At 41.0% G+C, this 24,328-nt stretch overlaps 2 protein-coding genes across 4 annotated transcripts; both read left to right on the plus strand.

Annotated features, from left to right (window-relative positions):
• Window positions 1-2,674: 2,674 nt before the first annotated feature.
• On the plus strand, window positions 2,675-14,917 carry ppp1r21 (protein phosphatase 1 regulatory subunit 21). Of its 2 annotated transcripts, none has more exons than XM_022743853.1 (22): window positions 2,675-3,336; window positions 4,258-4,326; window positions 5,281-5,427; window positions 5,659-5,760; window positions 5,868-6,032; window positions 6,127-6,185; window positions 6,574-6,668; window positions 6,903-6,955; window positions 7,283-7,432; window positions 7,557-7,658; window positions 7,755-7,843; window positions 7,983-8,119; window positions 8,324-8,416; window positions 8,756-8,883; window positions 9,490-9,639; window positions 9,928-10,020; window positions 10,870-11,181; window positions 11,603-11,638; window positions 11,788-11,904; window positions 12,345-12,443; window positions 12,543-12,671; window positions 13,312-14,917. In XM_022743853.1, the coding sequence occupies exons 1-22, from the start codon at window positions 3,277-3,279 to the stop codon at window positions 13,339-13,341; spliced, it is 2,415 nt and encodes an 804-aa protein (XP_022599574.1). In that variant the 5' UTR covers window positions 2,675-3,276; the 3' UTR covers window positions 13,342-14,917. The 2 variants fall into 2 exon arrangements, with proteins under 2 accessions (XP_022599574.1, XP_022599575.1); XM_022743854.1 differs by having other exon boundaries at window positions 10,927-11,181.
• A 1,035-nt stretch (window positions 14,918-15,952) lies between these two features.
• Window positions 15,953-24,260, plus strand: ston1 (stonin 1). Of its 2 annotated transcripts, none has more exons than XM_022743808.1 (4): window positions 15,953-16,115; window positions 20,257-22,192; window positions 22,323-22,525; window positions 22,642-24,260. In XM_022743808.1, exons 2-4 carry the CDS (start codon window positions 20,338-20,340, stop codon window positions 22,705-22,707), a joined length of 2,124 nt encoding a protein of 707 aa, XP_022599529.1. In that variant the 5' UTR covers window positions 15,953-16,115; window positions 20,257-20,337; the 3' UTR covers window positions 22,708-24,260. The 2 variants fall into 2 exon arrangements, with proteins under 2 accessions (XP_022599529.1, XP_022599530.1); XM_022743809.1 differs by having other exon boundaries at window positions 15,953-16,107.
• Window positions 24,261-24,328: the final 68 nt, after the last annotated feature.

Genomic DNA, 24,328 nt, shown 5'->3' on the forward strand with positions numbered 1-24,328 from the left:
TTATAGTGATTAAGTATGCCAATATCTATTGTCTTTAGAGCGGGTGTTTTTTTTTTTTTTTTGTTTTGTTTTTTTCATTTTAACCATGACTGCCAGGTTTTCTTGATGTTTTGTTTTGCTTTTTGTTAGAAGACAGTTATTAACATTGATCCTGAAACCTTTTGTTGCCAAAATTGATGTACAGCTGGGGTATAAAATTTAAGACGGACACATTCCCCACGTACTGTAGAAGTTCTTTTGAACCTAATTTAATTATTTTTACATTTGTCACATGTATTTTTTATTTTTAGATATTATGACTAAGTAGTGGCAAATTGAAGATTAGCTCTCAATCTCATCACGGATAAGATTCTAAAAAAAAAAAAAAAAGACTGCCGCTCATAACTGAAGCTTCCAGGTATCGTTATGGGATGTTGAGATGTTTTGAATATTACTGGAAAACTGGATCAGACTAAGCCATTCCCCAGGCTGCTGCTGTTTAGTTTTAGACCTAACATTTGCGGAGAAATTATGGAGAGACTTGTAGAGGAAAATCTCACTCATTCTTTCTGTAGCACTTGCAAAAGAAATGTTATATTGGTCTCAAAGTGACACTGAGTCAGCAAGTTGATTTGTGGACGAGCTACCTAAACATGTCGGGGTCCCAGGACATAAAACCCAGTTGCTTCATCTCTTAGCAGCTGTGATTGAATACTGATTATGTGATTCTCTAAATTCTGTTGCAGTTCCTATGGGTATGATGAACATTGTTGCATTTGACAAAGCTGCCAACCCAGTATCAGTTTGTGTCAGTTGTCTGCCATGTCTCTTAGACCGACACACCTTTTGGTTTTTGTATGCTAACCTCTGTTGATAAAATGTTTATAAGATTTATTTTCGCCAAAGATATGCAATTGCATTATATATGGTATTACAAAATATTAATAAAAACCTGTTCTTGTTATTATTGTGAGAATCTTTTTGTTCTCGTCTGAGCTGCAGCTCAACTTTATCGTTTTATCACCGCAAATAAGACTTGACATGTTTTTTGCCCTCCAAACTCTCCTCCACAACAGAAGAATGCCATCACTTTACATTAGTAGCCTACACTGGCAAAATTTTTGATCAACATTGCCACCTGCTGTGAAGGCCACATTCTGGTGTATAATGCCTGTTCTTTAGAATAGCTACCTCTCCATGTGGCCGGTGTCTCAGTTTTCACATAACCACATTACAGCTGGCAAATATTTCCCACCATGTCCAGCAGTTCACTGCCACTTTGACTGCACAAGCTGTGCTCAGCACCACGTGTGGCGGCTTCACCACACTTTTCCTTTTTCTACTGCGCGTCTTTTTGAATGCACCAACATGGCAGGCTGCCAGAAATGCACCTCACATTAATGTAGATTCCAGGGCTGTGCCAGTGATGGATGCATCATCAGATGTCCTCTACGACACTCTTCGCTGTAAGTTAATTAGTCATGGAGGACTGTGGGATGAACACAGTGTGACCCTGAACAAGGGCTTGTCTGACTAGCCTCAGGCCCATTGGCACAGCTCTATTGTTCAATAGAGTCCTGTGTGTCGACTGGAAGAGGGGGGCTTCTCCCTACTGACTGCCTCAATTCAGCTGGAAATCAGAGCAGCATCACCTCCCCCCCTCCCACACGGCCCTAGCAACCACGCCACGCCGACAGTTGCCAGGCAACCAGACAATGCTGGAGCCACTGGCTGTGGTGTGCGTGTGAGAGAGTTTGTGTTTTGCCTGTATGCATTTAAGATCAGGAATAGAGAGACAGCAGCAGAGGAAATGTCTTTCTTTGGTACAAAACATTCAACCCTTTTGTGAATACTTAACATGTTACAAATTTAACAGCTGGTAGAATAGGAACTCCTCAGTTATGATTTCTTTAAAGAGATAGCAATACTCTGGTGAAAGTATAAAGAGATTATTATGGATTAGGTGAAATTAATCGTGTCGGATTTGAGCAGTGATGGCTGCATTAGCAACATGTCGTTTCACTTCTAGTCTAAACGAGGTCATGTGCGTTTTAAAGGGAACTCACTGAGACTATCCTTGACAGTGCTGCAACCCACTTGTTATTTTTTGACCTGGTTTTTGTTAATGCCACCCTTACCAGACTCAAACTCAGCAGTAAATAATTTATCAGTGACATCACATCTCTTAATTGTAAATGGCATTAAGTCTCTTACTGGAAAACGTAAGGAGAGGAAAGGATGAATAACAGTAATATAATTTTGCGTCATACTAAAATCACATCCAGACCTCCCTATAATTGCCCGTAAAATACAAATGTAAAATATATTAAAGTATCTTCTTAGGTTACAGTATATATCACCAGTGTAATGTTACAAAATGTACACATGTCTTGTTTATTTTTTTCCTTTTAATTTGATCCCCCCTCATTAATGAATTATTGATATCTACAGTGGTCATAGAAGTATTCAGTGTAAAAATACACTGCAAAATATATGCAAGTATTAAAATAATATAAGAGGTCTTTATGCAGATCTATCTATCTATCTATCTATCTATCTATCTACCTACCTACCTACCGACCTACCTACCTACCTTTCGAGACAGTCAAACACTAGACGGCGCCCTCTTTACAGCAGCTCACCACTTTTCTGTTTTCTGAACTCTGACCTCTGTACTTTAGTCTGTGGTTGGATCTCATTCGAGGGGGAGGATTTTGCGTGTTAGAAAATGAAAGTATTCGTTTAGATGAATTGATTATTAAAGCTGTTTCAGTAGCTTAGCAGCAGCTACACTCCCTCTCTGATACTATTTGCGGAGGCAGCGGTTACACGACTGCTGTCACATACACTGACCTAGCCTACATGTGTTACTCGGTGTCGGGATTTGTTTTGCTACATAGCTAGTTAGCTCTCGGCTAGTGAGCTAGCTAGCCGGCTCTGTCACAGCTAGCAGTGCTAACGTAAAGAAAGCATCGCTGTCAACTCGGAGTAACATCCTGCTTCAGAAATCATTGTAAATCAGATGACTAGCAACTGCTTCTTCCCCCGGGACTCATGACAGTTCATCTGTCACAATGTATCCGTGGTCGGTTGTACCAAGTAACGGACAGCGTGACAGCGAGCTAGCCCACCTGAGTTGCGTATAGCTCACCGTGTCAACCGTCAACATTTCAAGCAGCGGACAGTGTGAAGCCAGGGTTTGGACAAGCTAACCGGACAACCATCGGCTAACCGGGCTAGCTAGGATAACGTTATCTAGCATCAACGGTTAGCGACGGGATAACGTTTCCAACGACAATGGCTAACGTTACAGACCTGCAAACAAAATACAGCAAGCTGGCTCAGGAGTACTCAAAGGTAAAACACTCAACCATGTCTGCTCATTTTTATGTCGATAGATTAAAGTTGGTTGTCAATGATACACATACAGTTATGACGAGGAGGAAGGAGACAGAAGCTGCAGATGTGTTGTTAGCGTTAGCCATCTTTTAATGATTCATGCATCTAAAACCAGTGACAGATATTTTTCAGACTGATAGAGCAAAGAAATATACTCAGTCGTTGGGGCACACCTAGCCATAACTAATAAATAAATTCTACTATTGATAAGGTTATAATGTCTAATTTTTTTATCTAAAGGTTTAAGTTTGTTTGAGTATAGTCATATGATATTAACGTTGTGATACAAGACTTGATATTTCGTGGGATTGTGGTTCATGCTGCAATTTACTATTGTTTTGATTATGAAAATATCAGGCAGGTGTACATCTGGTGATACATGGCAGTTGCCACATTTTGACATTTCAAGTTGCCAATGAACACCCTGTGTTCAAGTGCTATAATGGCATTTTTTAAATTAGAGACAGTAAAGTGACAGTAAAGCCTGTGTTTTCTCTTGCAAGCTGTATGTGCCCTTTGTTTCTGTGTCAGCTGACATCACGGGGAGCATGTGCTGTTTCCTGTTCAACTCTGATCTTGCCGTTAGCCAAGAACCATATCCTGCTCAGAAAGTGCTGACTGCGTAACTGTCACACACACTGACATTGTGGTTAATATACAATTTTCTTACAGGTTGTTAACCACAGAGTAAAGAGCTTGAGTTATAAATATTTTGGTGTAGAATAGGATGTAAAAATAGTAACCATTTTTTGTGTAAAGCTAAATGTAAAAACAGACTGAAGATGTGGCATACATAGATACATAGATACATGTGTGCATCGCAGTCCTGACCAGTGATAATTTTTTATGTTATCTGTTATGTCTCAACATTTTTCACAGCTCCGTGCCCAGAATCAGGTGTTGAAGAAGGGAGTCGTGGATGAACAGGCCAACTCTGCCTCCCTAAAGGTAAAGTCATGTCTAAAAGCATACATTGAAAACAATACAATACAATACATTGCAAAATACAATACAGTACAATATATTGGAAACTGCTTGTAGTGATCACATCTGTCTGGGCTCAAATTGATCACTATAAGTGGATGATTATTATAACCAAATTTTTTTTCTTTTTCTTTATTTCTCATGCATATTACCATCTAATTGACATTTGTATGTTTATTACATGAATATAAGGGAATGAAATGGACAGCTTTGCGATTTATTTATTTAAAGATGGAATAACATAAATTGCCATGTTGCACTCTCCTGATCCAAGTCTGAATGGTCTGGGTGAAAGTATTACACTCCACTCATATAACATACCTGCTGCTCTGAGAGAGTGGGGATGATAATCACGCACCTTAAAAATCCAAAAATGGGAGCAGAGCTGGAACAGGAGGGCAAAATAAGAGAGACACACCCATGGAGAACATGTGTTGGGCGAGCAGGCAGGAATAGTTGTTATCTGTCATTACACATTTGCCCTTAAAAAAACAAGTCCAAATGAGTTAGAGGAGAGCCTAAACATATGACAGCTTGCAGTAGTAGGCTACAACAGTACTACAGTTTTTTTCCCCCATATGTTGTCATGTATGAAAAGACCCAAAATGAAGCTTTGTAAAGGAATGATTCTGCCTCAAGGTTTTGATCCATCCACATCACTGTTACAGTGGTCACAATAAGTGGTTTCCACTGTGATTATGATGAGAGCCATCTACATTTTCATATCTGCAAAACAAATTGAGATTCTGACTAGTACTTGTTTCTATTAGTTATGGTGCCTTTTCAATCAAAGCACAGAATCATTTCATCATGATTTCGAGGTAGTGATTTACTTGATGTGTTGGTTTGCAGGAAGACATTTACAGCGATGTTATGCTCGACATGTGTTTGTCACTGTACCCATTTTTCCCTCTACAGGAGCAGCTGAAGCAGAGGGACCAGAGCCTGAGGAAGCAGGAGCAGGAGATGGACAGTCTTAGCTTCAGGAACCAACAGCTGGCCAAGAGAGTGGAGCTGCTGCAAGAGGAGCTAGCTGTTAGTGAAGCCAAGGGCAAAAAGGGGAAGGTGATCATGAGGGGGAAATACAAGGGAGTGGCTACTCGGTTGTGTGGAGGATGTACAGGATGTATTGTGTATTTTTTGTAATAGACATAAATATAATTTGATAGCAAAAATATTAGTTTTAAGAGTGATTATAGAATTTGCAAACTCGGTAAAGATTGTAATTAAACACTAATGTTTGTGGTGCCAAACGATCAAGATTAACAACCCTTCTTCTATCTCCACTTCCTCCAGACTAAAGTGGATTCTCCCTCACAGCATGGCCTGCAGACCCAGAGTGTTTTTGATGAGGACCTGCAGAAAAAGATAGAAGAGAATGAGCGACTTCATATCCAAGTAAGCAGCCACGTCATGTTTATACTGGCCTGTCATTGTTCTGCATACACAGTATTTAAAGTTAATGCAGTGGGGGATGGCTCTGTTCTCTGCTGTGTCCTCGTTAGTTCTATGAAGCAGATGAGCAGCACAGGAGGCAGGAGGCTGAGCTGAGGGCACGACTGGAGGAGCTGGAGAAAGACTCCGAGCAGCACCAGGCTGTTGTGGACGGACTCACCACTAAGTACATGGAAACGATTGAGCGGCTGCAGAGCGACAAGGCACGCTTAGAGGTGAGGATTACCAGGAGGAGGATGAAAAACATTATGTGATTGTCAGTTTTAATTTAGAGTTCATTAAAATGTGTACTTTCATTTTGTCTGATAGGTGAAAGCACAGACTCTGGAGAGGGAGGCAAAAGAGTGCAGAATGCGAACAGAGGAGTGGTAAATCTAGTTTTTATTCACCTTTTGAGAATAATTAATCCACCATTGTGATGGAGGGACTTTTACAGGAAGTGCATATTGATATAGAGTTACAGTATAGTTCATGTACATGTTACTGGTAGAAAAAAGACACAAAAATATTTCTTTATATCTGTTAAAAAAAGATATCAGCATCCTTCATCTTGGTGAACTGGATTATGATTTACTGTCATACAAGTTAGCTACATAGAAATGTGTAACTGACATGTTTCTGACGTAAACTTTGGTTACACACTTTTGCACATTGTAGTTTTGACTCTTACACTTAATTTAAACTGAATATATTATGTTTTATTCATTGAAATACATCTTTTAATCTATTTATCTCCTGTTCTCTCTGTCTATGCAGTCAGCAGCAGTTGAGGCGGTGTCAGTCAGAGCTGAACAGACAAGTGAAACAAAGCAGCAGTGTAATCCAGGAGAAAGTGCCCTTCAATGACACCAGTGAGTATCACTCGGACAAAAACAATCTGCTACGGAGCAGACATCTATTTGAGAGCAACCGATGTCTGTGTCACTGATACTGTAACAACATTCTGCCCAGGAGTAAATAGTGTAATGCTACACCACACCGTAATATTGCGCGAAAGGAGGCAGGAGGCTAAACCATTTAAGCTGTGTTTTTTTGAGTCAGTATAGTTCAGTGGTGGTTTAACTTCTGTTTGTTTGGTCCTGCAGAATTTAGTGACTACAACAGCCTGAATGTACCACCACACAATCGAAGGCACCAGGTGAGTAAGAAAACAAACCCACATGTTACTGGGTGTATTGTTCAAATGGATTTACAGCCCCATGTCTTTGTTTCCCCAGTAATTATAACATTTATTCTTCTTGTTTGAATTTTCAGTGCCATACCCAGCTTGAAAAAAAAATTTTTTTAAGCTTTTTAGCATTCATAATCCTTTTTTTGAATATCCAAGGACACTTAGTATTCACAAATGTAGTGATAATGTCTTAGATACATGCCATATGTCACAGATTAATTCATACAGCTTTATGTCTTAGCAAGAGTAATATTACAGTGCTCTTTGGATTGTGTGTTCTCTCTGTGGATTCAGCTTAAGGCTCGGGATGTGGCAGGTCAGGCTCTGAGCTTTATTCAGGATTTGGTTGCTGCTCTGTTGAACTTCCACTCCTACACAGAGCAGAGAGTCCACATCTATCCCCGGGACTCCTCCATTGAGCCCATCTCCCCTCTTAACCAGAAGGTAAGGCAACAACACCACACAACACTGGAAAGACAGTCTGTCAAATATGATGTCAGTACTGGTCCTGCATGTGGAGTATTATTTACTGTACAAACTCAGAAGCATAATTCTTCTCTTAACCCAGTTCTCTCAGTACCTTCATGAGAATGCAGCCTATGTGCGCCCCCTGGAGGACAGCTTTTTGCAGTTACACCAAAGCATCACTGAGGACACGGTCACAGTGCTGGTGAGTGGTTTTTAGACAGGCATATTTGGTTACGTGTTTGAAATTAACCACTAATTGTATTTTTTTTTTTGTTTTTTGTTTTTTGTTGAATCGAAGGAGACTGTGGTCAAGCTGAAGAGCTTTGCTGATAATTTCTCCTCATACACTCACTTTCTGCAAAAGATTCTTCCCTACCAGCTGAAAAGGTCAGTGTGTGTGTGTGTGTGTGTGTGTGTGTGTGTGTGTGTGTGTGTGTGTGTGTGTGTGTGTGTGTGTGTGTGTGTGTGATTTTGATAGAGAAATGGAGTGGAGGAGGCTGATGACTATCTCCACTTTTCCTTTCAGCCTGGAAGAAGAGTGTGAGGCGACTCTTTGTACTGCTGCCCTTGCTGCGAAAAACCAGGAGCTGCAGAGTGACATGAAGAGAGTAACTTCTGTGTTTGAGAAACTGCAGAACTACATTAACCTTTTGGCCTTACCCAGTATGTTAACTTTTGAGCTCTTTTTGCCTGAAAGCTCTGTCACTTATCCCAGTTAATGCTAGATTGGAATGATTATTTTACAAATGCACGTAAATAATAATTTTTTCTTTAAGAAATATTGAATTTGACAATTTTTAAAGACCGAAAGACTCATTAAGTGATGATAAGGTATGCTTTTTTTTAATTGGTGCAATGTTTTCTCAGGTGTTCGGCAGGATGCCATGCCACAGAGCAGCACCTCAGCTGTCTTCACCCAGCTGGCTGCCTGCCTACACAGTCTTCACGATGCCGTTAAAGGTGAGCAGCACTGTGAGCCACTTTTGACCCACAACCATTAATGACCAGTGTGACACAGCAAGACTAGTCCCTCGTTAAACCACGTAACTGCTGTTGCCATTCATAAAAGTCATTCTCATTTTCTGTTTCCATAACAATGCACCACCTCCTCAGTTTTTGTAACGTTTTATAACATTTAAAAAAGCCAACACATATGGTGAGTACTTTTTTCTGTTTGTGATTGTGAGCAAATGTAAACTGTACTTGCTGTTTTACACTATGAAAATACTGAAGCTCAAAAAAAGGGCCAGATGCTTTAAATGCCTCTCCTGCTCTGCTGTTTTCTCCCTGTGTGTCCAGAGATGTCAAAGCACTACAACCAGAAGGCTGGCTTAGAGCAGGAGCTGCCCACCATCACCCAGAAGCTCTGTACCACCACAGAGTGCCTGCTGGGATCTCTGGGCTCGCTCACCAGCAGCACTGGCAAGGTACAACCAACAGAGGGCAGGCAGCAGTCAGGTTTATACAGTATATCCTGTGTCCAAGCAGTTTGTGTTGTTTGTTAGCTGTAATAAGTAAAGGCTTAATTGTGAGTAGCAGTGAGGTTTCACTGCAACTGGATCATGTTGGTAATTTGCCTCTAACGTGATAGCACTGAACGGCAGGACTCAGGTGGGCAGTGGTTAAATGTTCAAAGATGATGTCCAAATCACAGTTTGTACAGCTGCTCCCCAGGCAGAGTAAAGGGATAAATGATTTCTCTTTGTGAATCAAGTGAACCATTGGCTGAGATGTGTGCGCTGATGGGAGGCACAGTCCGGTGGGTTGCAGCGTCGAATAACATGCTGGCATGCATAGTGTGGAGTGAGCTGTATTGTGAGAGTGATCATCTCTCCAGGCAAAAGCTTAATTGCTCAGACATTTATTACCATGGACACTTTGTGGTGGAGTCATCTCTCTGCTGTAAACACACTGATTAATTTGTGGCGAAACAGAATGCAGAGAATCTGCGTTGAGAAATGTAAGCGTTAATTAGTGTTTTGTTCGCTGTCCCTTGAATGATATGTGATAATTATATCACTGTTTTGTTGCAGATTGCTACTTTCTTCAGCAACAACTTGGACTTCTTCACATCCTCAGGCTACAGTCCAAGAGGCGGCGCAGTCACCCTCAACCCCTTGCAAGCAGAGAGTATGCTGGCCAACAAAAAGAAAGCAGCCGCCTATATCCATGCCATCAAAAAGGTGAGTATCATCTTAAGTCTGCTGGGTTTACCCAGGTCTCAGCTGGTGACAAAAGGTGACCATTCTTTTGCAGTTAAAGCCCCCAGAGTTCGGATCTCTCTGCCTATAAAGAAAACATCAGTAACTAGTCTTTCAAATCGCTTCTTAAAACATTCTTTTATGAGGAAGTCTTTGTGAATATTTCATATGTTCCATCTGGTTTTATCTCCCTGCTATTTTATGTTCATGAATTATTGATAAATGTTAATAAATGACTGACTTTACTGCTTGTTTTGTTTTTCATTTCAGCCCAGGCCACAGTCTGTTCCATACAGAGAAGCCCTGTCCAACCGTCGTATACTAACCAGTTCCACTGAGAGCAGGGAGGGACTTACGCAACAGGTACGACCCTCGACGGAGACACTCTTTCTATAAACTATTTCCTTTGAATTGATTCATTTGAATATTTTGCTTTTCAGTTTGAAACGGCTTACTTCTGGCCAACAACCAGGCTGTAAATGTTATGTGGACAATATAACCATGAATGAGTCAGTGTGCCAGCCCTAAACTCAGTGGTGTAATAACAGAGATAAAGTCAAAATGGTTCCACATGCAATTATGTTTATTGTGGCTTTGTGTTTTTTGGGGCACATTACAATTAAAGACCAAACTGAAAATGCAGGAGAAGTAGAAACAGCACAACAACAGTGTAAATAGTTGCTGAAAAAATATAGAGGAATTGGAGAAGTTGGTCATAGAAGTACAGAACTGTACAGAAGTGCAGAAATCTGTCTCTCAATATGATACAATGCAGTCATGTGATATTTCGTGTGAAGTGCAAACAGCTGTTCTTTAGGGACAAGGTGTGAAAAATTGAGAATCTTGGCACTTGAGGCTGTGCTTTTTCTGTCCTGAGCAAGATTGAAATGTCTTTTTTTTTTTTTTTTAATTGTGTCCTTTGGTCCATATTAACCTTCTTAAGTTTGTCATTTCAGCACCAAGTTTACTGTTATAAGTACAAAGTCATAAAATGGATCTATAAAGGTCAAGCTTATTGGGCTTTTGCCATTTGAGCCTCCAGGTTTTGGAACAATCTAAAGAGCCTGGGATAGCAGAATCAGTCCCATCTTTCATATTGGCCTGTAAATTATTTTTCAGATTAAGCTTGTGAAATATTTTTGTTCTTTGTCATATAGTTTCCCCATTTCTTCCTAAACACTGTTGCCCTTTCATCTTCCAACCTCTGCTCAGCCCTCTTCCCATAAGCTCACTGTCCACTCCTCTCCTCTCCCCACTGGCCTCCCGCAGGTGCAGCAGAGCCAGGAGAAGATCGCTCGGCTGGAGCAGGAGAAGGAGCACTGGCTCCTGGAGGCCCAGCTGGGGAAGGTGCGGTTGGAAAAGGAGAACCAGCGCATTGCAGACCTGGAAGCGCAGCTTGCGGCAGCTCTAGGGGGAAGTCCGAGCTCGCAAACAGCTGCAGCCGGCACACTCGCACAGAACCATGAGGAAGCGGAGGCAGAGCAGAAAACTGCAGGGAAAGAGACTACGTTGTGCACCAGCCTGGTACAGTCACTCTACTGGCTGCTGTTTGTTTTCTGCTTGCAGAGAAAAATTTTTGCCCATAGCACCGGTGTCTGATTTGCCTCAACAAAAGGAGTATTATCATTCTTTTCTTGTAGCTCCCCTGCTTAATACGTTTTTGCTTGATAAAACTCAGACTTCCAATGTGCTGATGAGGCAGAATAGAAGAATACTGTTGTTTCTGCACGTCAGTACAGAGTCCACAACGTAGTCACAACCCAGGGCTGTTTGTCTCACTAGTCTCTGTACAACTTGCGTATTATGTTTTATTGTTGTTATCTTTTGTATGCCCAGTTTTTCCTAGTAGTATTAGAGGCCTGTCTGTGCTTGAAGTGGATTTTATAACATCTGTTCTATGATTCACTCTCTGACATGTTTCTCTGATCTGTATTGTTGTTTCCAGGTTGGCATGTTGTGCACCACACCTACAGTTGAACATGTGAGTTGCCATAGACTTAACCAATTGGCATATTTAAAAGAAGAGTTCCTAAATGTAAAAATATATTTTTTAAAAACATTTGAAATTATAATGCCTCGCAGCATGAGAGGAAAATCTTATCTAGCTGGATGTTGTGTCTGTGTCGTCAGGTGGGAGACGAGGAGTCTAGGGAGCAGCTGATAAAGACTCACTACATGACCAGAGTAGGAGAACTCACCACCCAGCTCCAGATTTCAGACAGCAAAGCTGTGCACTTTCACTCTGAGGTGAAACCCTTACTAGAATGTTTATCTCACTAACTGTCTTACAGCAAAAACCTTTTTCAGAGCACACAGCCTCTCTGACATGTCATCTGGGAACAGATATGGAAAGTCTTCTGACCGCGACTAGACGGCCAAATACATTTAGCACAGAACAGTCACTTGCATAGTTCCCTCCAGTATTTCTTCCTATAATCATACCGTAACCATATTTTGTCTGCTTCTTAAATTTGCTACAGAGCATAGAAACTGAAACAGAAGTAGCAACAGGAAGACAGTATCTCAGATATTTCAAAGTGTGTATTTACCTTTTAATGTTGTCCTAAAATTGCTCAAGGAAATATCTCCCTTTGTTGCAGCTTTTGAAACAGATCTCTGAACTGTGATAGACATACATTAAACCTATCAGGGGAAGAAGTTGTTTACTTTCCTTTTTCCTTTTCTAGTGTCGAGCTTTGGCCAAGAGATTAGCCATTGCAGAAAAATCACGGGAGACCTTGAGTGAGGAGGTCAAACTGGCCAATCAGAACATCACACGTTTGCAGGTAAAATGCAGTCTCTTTACCAAAGAGCTCTTCCAATCTAAGTGTAGACATCAGCCTCCTCAGAACTCATACTGGAACTGTGTTTTTTTTGTCATACAGGATGAGCTGGCTACGACTAAGAGGAGCTACGAAGACCAGCTCAGCATGATGAGCGACCACCTGTGTAGCATGAATGAGACTTTGAGCAAGCAGAGAGAGGAAATCGACACGCTTAAACTTGGCAGCAAGGTACAACACTTGAGACAGATTTCTGTTGCGTCTCCTTTTTTTTTTCTTTTTTTGTTCAACCCTCTTGCTCTCAGGTTTGTTTTTCAGCTGTCACATACTGTCAGTCTCCATGTAAATAAATCTAAAAGCTCCATCACTAAAGAGGAGTGATAAAAAACCACTGGCTTCAGGGAGTATGAAGGATCAATTCTGGCCTGGCAGTGAAATGTGACATTGTAAAGTTTCTGTCAGTTATGAGGTGAACCTGGAGGTCATCTGTGGTGTTGTGGTTGCTGCTGGGTCTGATGAAAAAAGCACCTGCTGGAACCATCTGAAAAAGTCATTAAGTTGAAGCCACAGAAGTGCAGAGGCCTGTTTTAAGCGCACATGTTCCTGCATGTATGCGCACACTTGACTGCATGTTGGGAAGCTGCAGGACAGAACACGTCTGGTGATCTTAAGGTGATGATTTCCTCTTGAAGGCCAGAAACCAGCCTCAGCACGTTTGCAGTTTTTGAAATAGAATGCAAATCGAATCTGAGCTGTCTCAGCTTACTGCACTTAAATGCAACATGGTGCTTTTAATTTTGTACCAATCCTGGACATGACTTGATATAAATTTTTGTTGAACTGAGCCGTATGTTTTTTTTGTTTCCTTTAGGGGAATGCCAAAAAGAACAAAGGTCGCTAGAACTGCCCTGAAAACACTGGCTCCATTTGGCATCACAAAGGGCACCTTCAGAGATGAGCTGGACTGTGGAGCCTCCCAGCAGCGTCCTGGTACCAACACTACCACTGTCACCAAACCACAGGATGGCTACATGAGCCTCAGATTCCTCCCCTGACAGACAGTGGCAGTACAAATGAACCGCATGGAGGCTGTAACATGTTTGTCTGAAGAAGCTTCTTTTTTTCCCCCTTTTCCTTGTCACAGCACCAGTTAATGAATAACATGATTTGCTAAAAATGCTTTCTGAAACTGTCGCGGAAGCTGCTGCTTGACCTTTTGGTCCAAGCTGGGTGGGAGAGAAACAGCTTTTCCCCCAAAAGGGACAGAGGAAGATAAACAGCTGACGACAGTTGAAGTTGGTAATACTCACTGAAGTCAAGACTTGAAGACCAAACCCTGTTGATCAGTGTGTGTACTTTTCCTGCTTAGCATACATGTGAGAGAAAATGAAGCTGCATTCTCACTGCTTATCTGTGGGAGCAGGTGAACAGAGCAAATGTTGGTGTGGCTGTATGTGTACAGAGTGTTGTGTCATTGTGTGACTTTGGCACCAGGCTTTACAACATGCGTGTATTGTTTTATGCTTGAATTTTTTTTTAGTTTTTTTTTAGGTCAAATTTGATATTATTTGTGCAAGTGGTTCCAAGGGGCCTGTATGTCTACATACAGCATAATACCCCTTTTAACACATGCATATATCACAAGCTTCTCTAATGAAGGGCTTTAAAACCTGAATGAACAACTAACAAAGACACACTTGAATTCATTCCTCATTTTGGAAAATTTTCAATCCTCTGGGAGTGGAGAAGAGAAAGGAAAAGAAATCTCCCTTGAAGCACTGATTAACTGTGTTCGCCGAGACAAAAAGGGTAGGATGGACAAGTCGGAGCTCGTAAAATGGTGTCAGTCTGTCTCTGTGAAGTTACTCTGTAACAAGTCCTTTTTATCACCAAAGTAATTGTGGATGTGCACTTGTGTGGCACACAAGTCTCTAAATTTTTGTTGTAATATGTATGGATAAAAAGGGTTAATATGAATATACACTCATTTCAAATCATGATGTAATTGTACTATATAATTTCTAAAAAAATATATATATATACAAAAAGGCATTTATTTAGAGGTTACAAATCTTTATTTTCCACAAAATTTGGAAAACTGAATCTGCAGCTAGTTTTTTTGTGTCTCGTATAAGACCTGATTCCTGGGAGGTGTCATAGAGGGGTTGGCACATACTGTAACTGGTGCTTAGACAACCTGATTCATTAGTCATGGCAGAGCACAGTTAAAGTTTACAGTAAAATAGAACCTCTCTGGCTAGTAGTGACACGAATAGCTGAAAGAAAAGCCTAGAAGTGATTGTGAGCATTTAAACATCCTGTTTTCCAGTCTACACCTGCCAGCAAACCTTTGATCACAAGGATTTGCCAATGCCCCCTGAACTGATAAAAAAAATACTTGTATTCTCACAGTGTAACCTGTTCAAAAGCACATATAAATATGTGAAACAAAATAAAGAGCTTGCTCAACACTTAAATCTGGTCCGTAATGATCCTTAAACTTTTAGTGCTGCATTTCTGGGAGTTAGAGGAGACTGGGATTTTAAATTGCCTATAACTTTTTTTTTTTTTTTTTTTATAACAGCCTGTAACACACCCTAACCACTGGGAATGAGGCAGCTCCATTAAACTGGACATATGAGAACTGGAAGATTACTGTTTGATGCCGTCACCTTGTTTTGGAAGGAAAAACATGTTGTGTCATTTTAGTTGAATTTGTGTTGCTTTCATGTACTCTTGGTACTCCAGAGGTCAAAGTAGTTAAAGTATAATAACCATCACTTGTTTGTTTATTCAAGAGCTTATAGCCAGGAATAACGAAAAATAAACCTTGAAAATTTTTCATTTTTCTTAAATCCAAGAAGCAGAGGAACAGTGGCCAAAAAATTCGTATATGTCCATATGCATAACAAGCAGGGTGGTGGAAAAGTGGCCCACCAAAATAAATAGTATATTGTTATATACTTCTCAAGTTAAGAAAAAGTTTTAAGTAGTTTTGTACAACTTAAGTCAATATAATAAAGGAATCTAGTGGTTCCTGTACAACACATTTTAATCTTCATGAGCCATATAGCCTGCTTCATGTTTTATTGGAGGTACTGTGATCCACCCTGTATTCACATCCATGCTTTTCCAAATCTGTGGACTAGCAGCTCTGCCATTAGGCCTAAGATGTAACTGAAAACTGGATATAGTTTGTATTACATGTAATGTTCACAATTGTAGTTTTTGATAGATACCCTACAAAACATCAAGTCTGAAATTAACTAAATTCAGCACAATAGAATTCATATTTGAAAACTCGGGAACTTTAAATCAACGCATGTGTACTTCCCTTATTTCCAACCATGGGAATATAAACAACAGGCCTATTATCTTAATTATTTACCTCAAAGGTGTGTGCTTGTTATGTGTTTACGCTACCAGTTGTGATGTGCGCGCGCATATCGTGATAGAGACATTTCCTGTAGTCATGAACGCAGCACCGCTCTGTTCATTCCTGCAGTGTCCCGTTGGAGGACAGTCTGTCTGAACTCGGGAGGGGAATCGCAGCGCTGTTAAAACTCCCAGGATTTACACTCTGCCATTTTGAGCAAAACCGGTCGACATCAGAGTTCAGACGCGTCCATCAAACAGAGGCCATGACCTGAATTAGTGAACCACCACTGTGTGTTTGTGAGTTTGTGAGTACTATTTTCTTTTGGTTGCACTCGCGTCTGTTTTTAAGTGAGCGGCGATAGTTCAGCTTACATTAGAAACTATCTAAGAACTGTTTTTGTTAAATGTTGACTCAGTCTGTTGTCAGTCGTGGCTCGGTTGTGACTGAATGGCGCATGTTGTGCTCCCTGAAACGTGTGCAAAGTAGAGTACGACTAAAGCAACGCTGGGTGACAACTTTACTCAGACTTCACATCAAAACAATGGCGTAGAAGTGATCCCAGAAGCGGGCCTCCGTGTCCGGGACATGGGCCTGGCTCTGTTGTGGATGACAGCACGCTGGTACTGTTTTCTTTCTCCAGTTGCCATGGGCGGCAAAAAAATTATGTTGTTTACCGGTAACTCGTGTGTTTGTGACCCCATGCTGCAAGAATGCGTCCTAACAACAGTGCAACAGTGAATCAAGATGTGGTTCATTAAGAGGGATGCTCTTTATTTGCACATGTAGACATTTATTGGAAATGCAACTTTATATATGGACATTTTCATGTGCTACTTGTGAAAAATTGCAAATGTGTCCCTTTTCTTAACTGAGTTTGGCAGGAAACAACAGTTTTTTTTAGTCCGTTTTCAACATTGATAATGTCATAACTTTCAAAATGTAATGTTTGTTGAACAGTGTTAGTCCAAATGACAGTTATGGGTTAATGGTAAATGATACAACGTAGTGTAACAATAGCAAGGGTGGAGGAGAGTCAGCAAACTGGCTCAGTAATGTCAGCTATTAAGCAGTATCTAGCTAAAGTTTGTTAACATTAGCTAACTTTTAGCAACCAAAAGCTAGCAGACGGAGTTAGTAAGGCTGTACCAGTAAAACCCCCTGAGTGTTTTGAATTGAGCAACTTTTCCACTTTTGTGTTAGTACTTGTCTCAAAAGTTAAAGTGGCACTGTAAGAGTACTATAAAATACATATGAAGTTTATTGTTAGTTTGTCCCTAAATGAATGCGATCAAAATGAATCACTACTACTTGAGAAAACTGCAGTGCAACAGTGGAAAAGCACAGTAAGTGCTTGATTGAGCTACTGACACAAACCTCCCCCATTCATTCCTGCTCATGTTTTTTTCCCTCTAGTCTTGCTTTTCTGAACTGGAACAAATCTCTATAATAAATGCAGTGAACCCTGTAATAACAGCATATACCTAACATAACATTGATTTATTCCGTTTGTTCAAGGTGTGAGGAATCAAAACAAAACCGGAGCGGCACCTCCTCTGCTTTGTTTGACGGGAGGACAGAGCTCACTTTGCAGGCAGTGCCACTGGAAATGGGTCATCCCATTTTCAGCTCTGCACTAGATTACACAGTCATTGTGGTCACAACAGTAGTACTCTCCAGTCAAATTAAACTGAGAAAATGTCTTGTTTTTGCTTTCCTTGGAGAAGTATATAAATAATCTACTCAATAGTGTGTGTGTGTACAGTAAATATGAAGTGAATCCAACAGGAACTTATCTCGCTTCTTCAGGAAGCATCTGTCTTCTGAGTTAAAGTTCAAATTGTTTTTCTTTTAATTCAGCAGTTTTATTCTTGAACCACAATAGTTTTCTCTCAGTCATCATTTGTCAGTAAATGACCCCCCCCCCCCCAAAGAAATTGGTCCATTGATCTGTCAAGGTCATATTAGAATAATATAATTTGTTTTCTCATATCCTGATGAGATGGTTTCAGCTCGTGATTGCTGTTCCTCTTTGTGGATTGCAGTTTCTCTATGTTTGTAATAAGTTCTCATGATCTCCCACTAGACTCATTCAGAGTGCAGTTTTCGTGGGCTGGCATATCAAAGTGCTGACTGGCCTCTTCTAAAGCCGACAAATGCTGTTATTTTGCAACATATTATGACGCAGTTTGACCCAATAGTTATGATTTAGTGACTTCAGACTTTAAGTGTTTGTCCATGAGGCGTGAATGGTATTTTTCCTTCCCCGGGTTTAGCAAGTGTAGTAATTTGTTTAAGTATAGTAATAATCAGCGATGATAAACCTGAGGTACTGCATGGGATTAGCCTACTCTTTGCCTCAGTTGCAGATCTGCAATAAAACCGGGAACATACTTGTATAATATTCGTAAGAGGAAGTTTACAATTCTTGCAATGATTAATTAGTTAATTCTTCAGGCTTCTTGTTTATACAGTACCTAAATACTATAATAAGCACATCCTTATTCCCAGGCTCTCTCCTTGTCAATTTTGACAGTGATAAATAACCAGACGAAGCAGAAGGTGTGACCTGTAAATCTAGTGCGTTTTTGAAATGTGGTAAATTGACATTAAGATAATATTTGTTGTCAGTTCACACGGATATAGCAGGCTGGTATTTCCTGTGTGCAAAGCTGCTTGTCCCAGAGGAATGTGTGGAATGTATTCTTTTGTCCTCTGTAGATTTAGCAGCAGTCTCATTTCTGTACTGCCTGCTAGAGAGCCCGGGGAGAGACGACAGACTGGAAATGAGTCTGAAAGACTGTCAGTAACCCCCGTGGAGAACTCATCCTTCTCTGTGCCCGTCTCTTTGAACCAAAGCTTCTATAAGTCGGAGAGGAGGGGATGAACTTGTGGAAATGTCTGTGTGCCCCTGCAAACATCCTCTCATTAGAAAGATGTTCTCCAGTGTTTGACTGAAGACTTGTCAATCCACTACTGAACCAGAGCCCCCACTTCCCTGTTTATTTATAGCTTAGAGGAACTTGCCACTGGATGTCTCCTTCATGCAAGTCATGGCTGTGATCTTGAAGGGAGGAGCGAGGCTATAATTGAGGCTTTCTGCTTTCAATTATGTTTTTCAAGATTTTTATGGGGATATGAGGCTTCAGTATTTTGAAAGTGGCTTCTCTGTGCCCTCAGAGCCGGATATTGGTGAGAGCAGAGCAGCCAGCACGTCAAAAGACAGATTGCGATTGAGTAGCTGGAAAATTAACTATGAGTTTGTATATAGATTACTATTTTAGTAGTTTACTTTTTGCTCAAGTAATATTCCCACGTTTTTTCAACATTTAATACCTACATTGAAACATGTTCTGTAGCTCTAATATCAGATGGGATGAAACATTCATTTCCCAGAGGTGCTTTACCCATTACCAGCTTTGTTCCTTTTCAGAAGCTTCATGCAGCACCAGTTTCTGTGCCACATTATACCTGCTTCTCACAGCTGACTTCATGCTGCTTAATGAGGCAGGATCTTCGCCGCCATGGCGAACTTCTCTCACACACATTTTAGAGCAGGCTTGCTATGAAATATTTAGACTTTGCTCATTTCAAAGCACAGTATGTCTAAAATACTACACTTTACCTCTTCAATTTGCATTACAAAACCTTTGAACGTCCAAAACTTCTGAACTTTAACTCCTTTTGAAAACAGCAACATTTTCTTCTCCCTAAACCTTTTTTCTTGATCCCCCCTGCTTTTTTTAAATACTCCTCTGCTCCAGTAGAAGTTTTTGAAAACCTTCATCACAATCCTGAGAGAAACCCCAGTGTCAATTTTTCCAGATTTTTCAACTGTTATGTGGATTTGGATTAGATTACCAGCTCTCTAGAGAGTTGTCCTTACTAATCCTTGTTTTTCAAAGTTTGAATAGAAGAATAGATTTTGCATCTCGCTACTGCTTTATCAGCCTAACCATGTATCAAGATATCAAGAGTGATACTCCTCGCTTCAACCTGACAGAACAAATCACTGTATTAAATAACTGCAGCAAAATCAAAATGTGAATGTTTAAGAATTCCCAGGAGCCCTATATCACCATGAAAGATATTTTAGTCAAAAACTAAAATATTAACAAAAGATCTAATTTGTGGTGTCACTGAGAGAAACTCTCCTGCTGTGTCTCTGAACTGCAGAACGCTTACTTCACCTTTTACATCAAGTGAACCTCAGTTAATTGTGGTGTTAACAGATATGAACTTGTTCCAGGTTGTCAAGGTCAGCCTTTCATTAAGCTTTCATGGAGGACATTAAGGAAATATGTTTTATTTATGTCCCCAAGGATAAGTGGACTCGTTCCTACTTTCAGATTGAGAGCTGATCTGTTCAAAATGTGTCACCTCTGGAATATCTTTAGTTATTTCATTGTTTTCTAATTCTTCTAATGTGTTCTCTTGCAGAGGAGAAGGTCTGAAGTGGGGGACAATTAATCCAAAAGAGGAGGAACTGTTTTTTGGACTGGACATCATTCATCTGCAGCCATGTGTTCTACTAATCACTCAAACTGGGTCACATTTGAAGATGACAATACACCCCTCTCATCACCTCAGAAGCCTCTACAGTCACCAGGGCTTATCAAAGCATCGGTACCGCGTCCCAATGGTCTGAAATTAGTGCTTCCTCCAATCAGAGACACTTCCTGGAGCTTCAGTCGTTCCTTGGAATCCCCTCAAAGCCACTCAAGCCTTAGTGGAAGTTCCTGTGTACCATGTAACACACCCTTTTGCACTCCTGTGAGTGGGGGTCCTAGCAGCGCATCCCCATTTCACTCCAACACGTGGGAAAAGAACGACTTCTTCCAGAGTTTGTCCAGCACATCGACCACTTCTGCTCCCTCTCCTGCACCAGAGGCCTTGAATCAAACCTCAGATGGACCAAGCCCTTTCCCTTCTTTCCAGGGGAACTCAGGACACTATAACCCCTTCTGGGATGGATCTAGACACAGCGCAGATGTGGGCAGCTCCTCCTCAGACTCAGAATGTGACAACAGCCTACCACGTTTCTTTATTCGGACCAAAGACGGCAGTGAACCTCCACGTGACCAACTCCAGAGCTCCTTCTCCTACGTTTGCCACAGGTTGGAAGGCCTACGAACAGAAACAGACCCTGAAGTGGAGACAGAAAAAGATGGGCAGAGGCAGCTAGGTTGCAAAAATGAAGTGCTAAGTGAAGATTCAACTCAGTTCGTTCCTCGGGGTCTGTTTCGTAGCCAGAAGAGAGACGGCTGGCCTGTCATGCTCAGGATTCCTGAAAAAAAGAACCGCATGTCTTCTCGACAGTGGGGGCCGATCTACCTCCGCTTGTTGCCGGGAGGTGTGCTGCAGATGTACTACGAGAAAGGGCTGGAGAAGCCATTCAAGGAGTTCCAGCTTCTCCCTCAATGTCGGCTCTCGGATCTTAAACTGGAAAGCTACGGAGAGCCTCGCAAGGTCCTCGCGGTCAAGGTGGAGCACTTCTCCTACATCGAGAAGAAACGCTATCACCCGAAGTTGGAGGTTAGTCATGATGCAGAGGTAGACCAGCTGCTCAAGTTTGGCTCCACAGTGCATGACGACATGGAGGACCTGGTAGTATCCATGGAAGAGGAAATCTTCAAACTGTGTATGCCCCATCAGCAGAGGCGGCACTATGAGGAGCAGGAGCTGTCGCTGCAGATCACTGATCATATCTGGGTACAACTGGATAAGTTTGGAGGAGTCGTGGAGCGGACAGCTTTCACCCAGATTCACTGTCTCGCTTTTCTGAACGGACTAGGGGATTGTTTTCTTGCCCTAAATGATCTCGGGCTGCTGCGCTTCGACTCCAGCTACGGGTCCGAGGAGGGCAGTGAACTCTGGATGGAGATTGCTGACTGCCATTTTCACAAATGTGTGAATGAGACAGAGTTTCAGAGGTCCCGGCTGATTAAGTTCTCTCCTCCTGACGCCTGCAGGGTAGAGCTGATGCGGTACAAGACGACAAGTCTGGCTTGCACAGATATTCCTTTCTCAATCAAAGCTGTGGTCACAGTTCAAGGTGCCTATGTGGAGCTGCAGGCCTTTCTTAACATGTCACCCACCTTCCTTTCCTCCATGGGGGGGTCTGACAGGCACCCACTGTGTGAGAATGTAGTGATCCGTGTGCCGGTGCCAGGCGACTGGGTCAAAGTGACACAGACAGTGGCCTTGCTGCGACAGAGGTCACTGAAGGCCCGTATGAACAGAAATGCCTGCTTGGGCTCCGTCGGAAATGCAGATTCACAGCCTGTCATGCAGGTGTCAATTGGCACTGTCAAATATGAGAATGTATATTCAGCCGTCGTGTGGAGGATCGACAGACTGCCAGCGAAAAATACAGGTAAACACATTTACATATCATGCTCTCATTAGCTTCTTTGGCTTGGCTTCTTGTGCATGTATACAGTATGTTTGCCACTCAGTCGAGTAACACTCTAACTACAAGCGACCATTGTTTTCTATTTTTGCAGCAGTGGATCATCCCCATTCATTTTCCTGCAAGCTAGAGCTGGGATCTGATCAGGAGATCCCAAATGACTGGTACCCTTTTGTCACGATGGAATGTGAAATAACGGGCGCAGTTGTGTCGCAGACCAGGGTGAAGTCACTGGGCACCACGAACGACATCCAGCCGCAGAAACATTTGACCAGTTGGACACGCTATCATTGTCAGGTAAGATGTTTCATCAATAACAGTATCATGCTCAATGCATGCACAAGCTTTAATGTAGATGGAGGAAACACCTTCATTTATTAGTGCATGTAACCTAATGTTGTGTTTTTTTTTAGGTGGAAGTGGAGAAGAAATGGATTGAAACGGAATCACAGAGGCAGTCCGGCTGTATGACACAGTGATGATTAAGGAGGACCTTATCCTCTTTGGTCCAAGACATTTGCCAAAATCTTCTTAGTAGTGAAAATGGATGAGAGAAAATGAACAAAAACAAGGGTGACGAGGGACTTTCCTGCTTATATATCCGGTGTCAAATTCATCTAATAACACGTAGCCTGGTAACCGATTTTATATCCTTTAACTGAGACTGAATTATTCTAGACCTAATCAAAAAAATTAACATGGTCTTTTTGCCTAGCACTTTACATTTAATAGATTTATTAATTGTAAGATTACAGTTTATATGAGTATTGTATATAAGCTTGCATTTGCATCATCTGCACTGCCCTCCAGAATGATTGGCAGCCTTAATAAACGTACGCCGGACAGGCTGCATGAGATAAACAGCTTAAGTAATGAGCAACATTCACTGTGTTTGAGGAAAACTAATTATCAGTAGATGTTTAGCATCAGACCCTGTTGTTGCCCAGCGATTTTTAAACTTCACATATTTCCAAATTGATTCACTTAGGTATGACTCCTCCACATTTAAATTAAATGTTATTTGGCAGTGGCATTACTGTTTTGTTTGTTTTATATTGTGCTCTAAGAATCTCAGTATGTAGGTGACATCAGTAAGTGTCAGACAAAACAATGCTACAACGTTAATATTTTGAACGGTAACTGTCTTGCCTTCTGCCAAATACAGACACAGTGCACTTACAAAGTGAAACAGCGGTAGCAGTTATATGACTGATTATGTCCCATGCTTGGAGTGGTTTTTGAAGTTGTAATATAGTAGCAGCTATACACAAACCTTTCTTTGCAAAAGAAATGACTGTGCAACATAGGGTGTTAATATTCTTATATAAAGTGAGATATTAATTTTCTAATGTTTTTTCACATTTATACAACTCATTACTTTGGTTGCTTACCTCGAGCTGACCTTTTACTTTCTACCGAGGTTGTATTCTGGAGGACTGTATTGTTATTTAAACAAATCAAATCTTTATTATGTGATCTTTCTGCCTCTGGGTTGTGAGTAGGTTGAATGAAAAAAATAGAGTGGTGAAGCTTTGTAGTGAACAAGGCCCTAAATGATGACTTGTATGTATGAGGTACCTGGCTTAAGCTGGATATTATGTACATCATGAGTAAAAATTGAATTAAACCTGAGTGACTGGTACCTTTTCACATATGTTGTTAAGACTGAAATAAAGTGTTGTGCTCTATTGTACACACTCTTAAAACTTTAGATAAAGTAAAAATACATTTTATAGTTTATACCTTGTTAAACTAAGTCCCAAACCACTTAATGATAATTGTGTTTTGGCGTGTGGTTGATACATACGGTATGTAGGCATGGTACGTAGTGATATTTTTGCCCTGAAAGCAACGCTGGGGTGTCAGAATGCATAAAAATCTCTGGATGACATCTCCCACACAAAGCTTTTGTTTGTGGTCACACAAACCTGGAGAAACTGCGCATACTGAAACACCACAATAACACACTTTAAACTCACAGAAATGAGAGATCTTGACCCTATACCCAATTTATTAAACTATTACCAAGTGATGAAGGAATACTTCTTTCATGTTTAACTGTGTTTCAAACATTGTGTGATTAACTATGACAGGTTTTGG

This window comes from Seriola dumerili, unplaced genomic scaffold, assembly GCF_002260705.1.
Source record: "Seriola dumerili isolate Sdu_G_001 unplaced genomic scaffold, Sdu_1.0 BDQW01000073.1, whole genome shotgun sequence".
Taxonomy (NCBI): Eukaryota; Metazoa; Chordata; class Actinopteri; order Carangiformes; family Carangidae; genus Seriola; species Seriola dumerili.

Coding starts and splice junctions, on each gene's coding strand:
- ppp1r21 (XM_022743853.1), top strand. CDS start 3,277: ATGGCTAACGTTACAGACCTGCAAACAAAATACAGCAAGCTGGCTCAG. Junction 8,884..9,489: donor TCACCAGCAGCACTGGCAAG/GTACAACCAACA, acceptor GTTTTGTTGCAG/ATTGCTACTTTCTTCAGCAA. Junction 12,672..13,311: donor CGCTTAAACTTGGCAGCAAG/GTACAACACTTG, acceptor TGTTTCCTTTAG/GGGAATGCCAAAAAGAACAA.
- ston1 (XM_022743808.1), top strand. CDS start 20,338: ATGTGTTCTACTAATCACTCAAACTGGGTCACATTTGAAGATGACAAT. Junction 22,193..22,322: donor ACTGCCAGCGAAAAATACAG/GTAAACACATTT, acceptor CTATTTTTGCAG/CAGTGGATCATCCCCATTCA. Junction 22,526..22,641: donor GGACACGCTATCATTGTCAG/GTAAGATGTTTC, acceptor GTTTTTTTTTAG/GTGGAAGTGGAGAAGAAATG.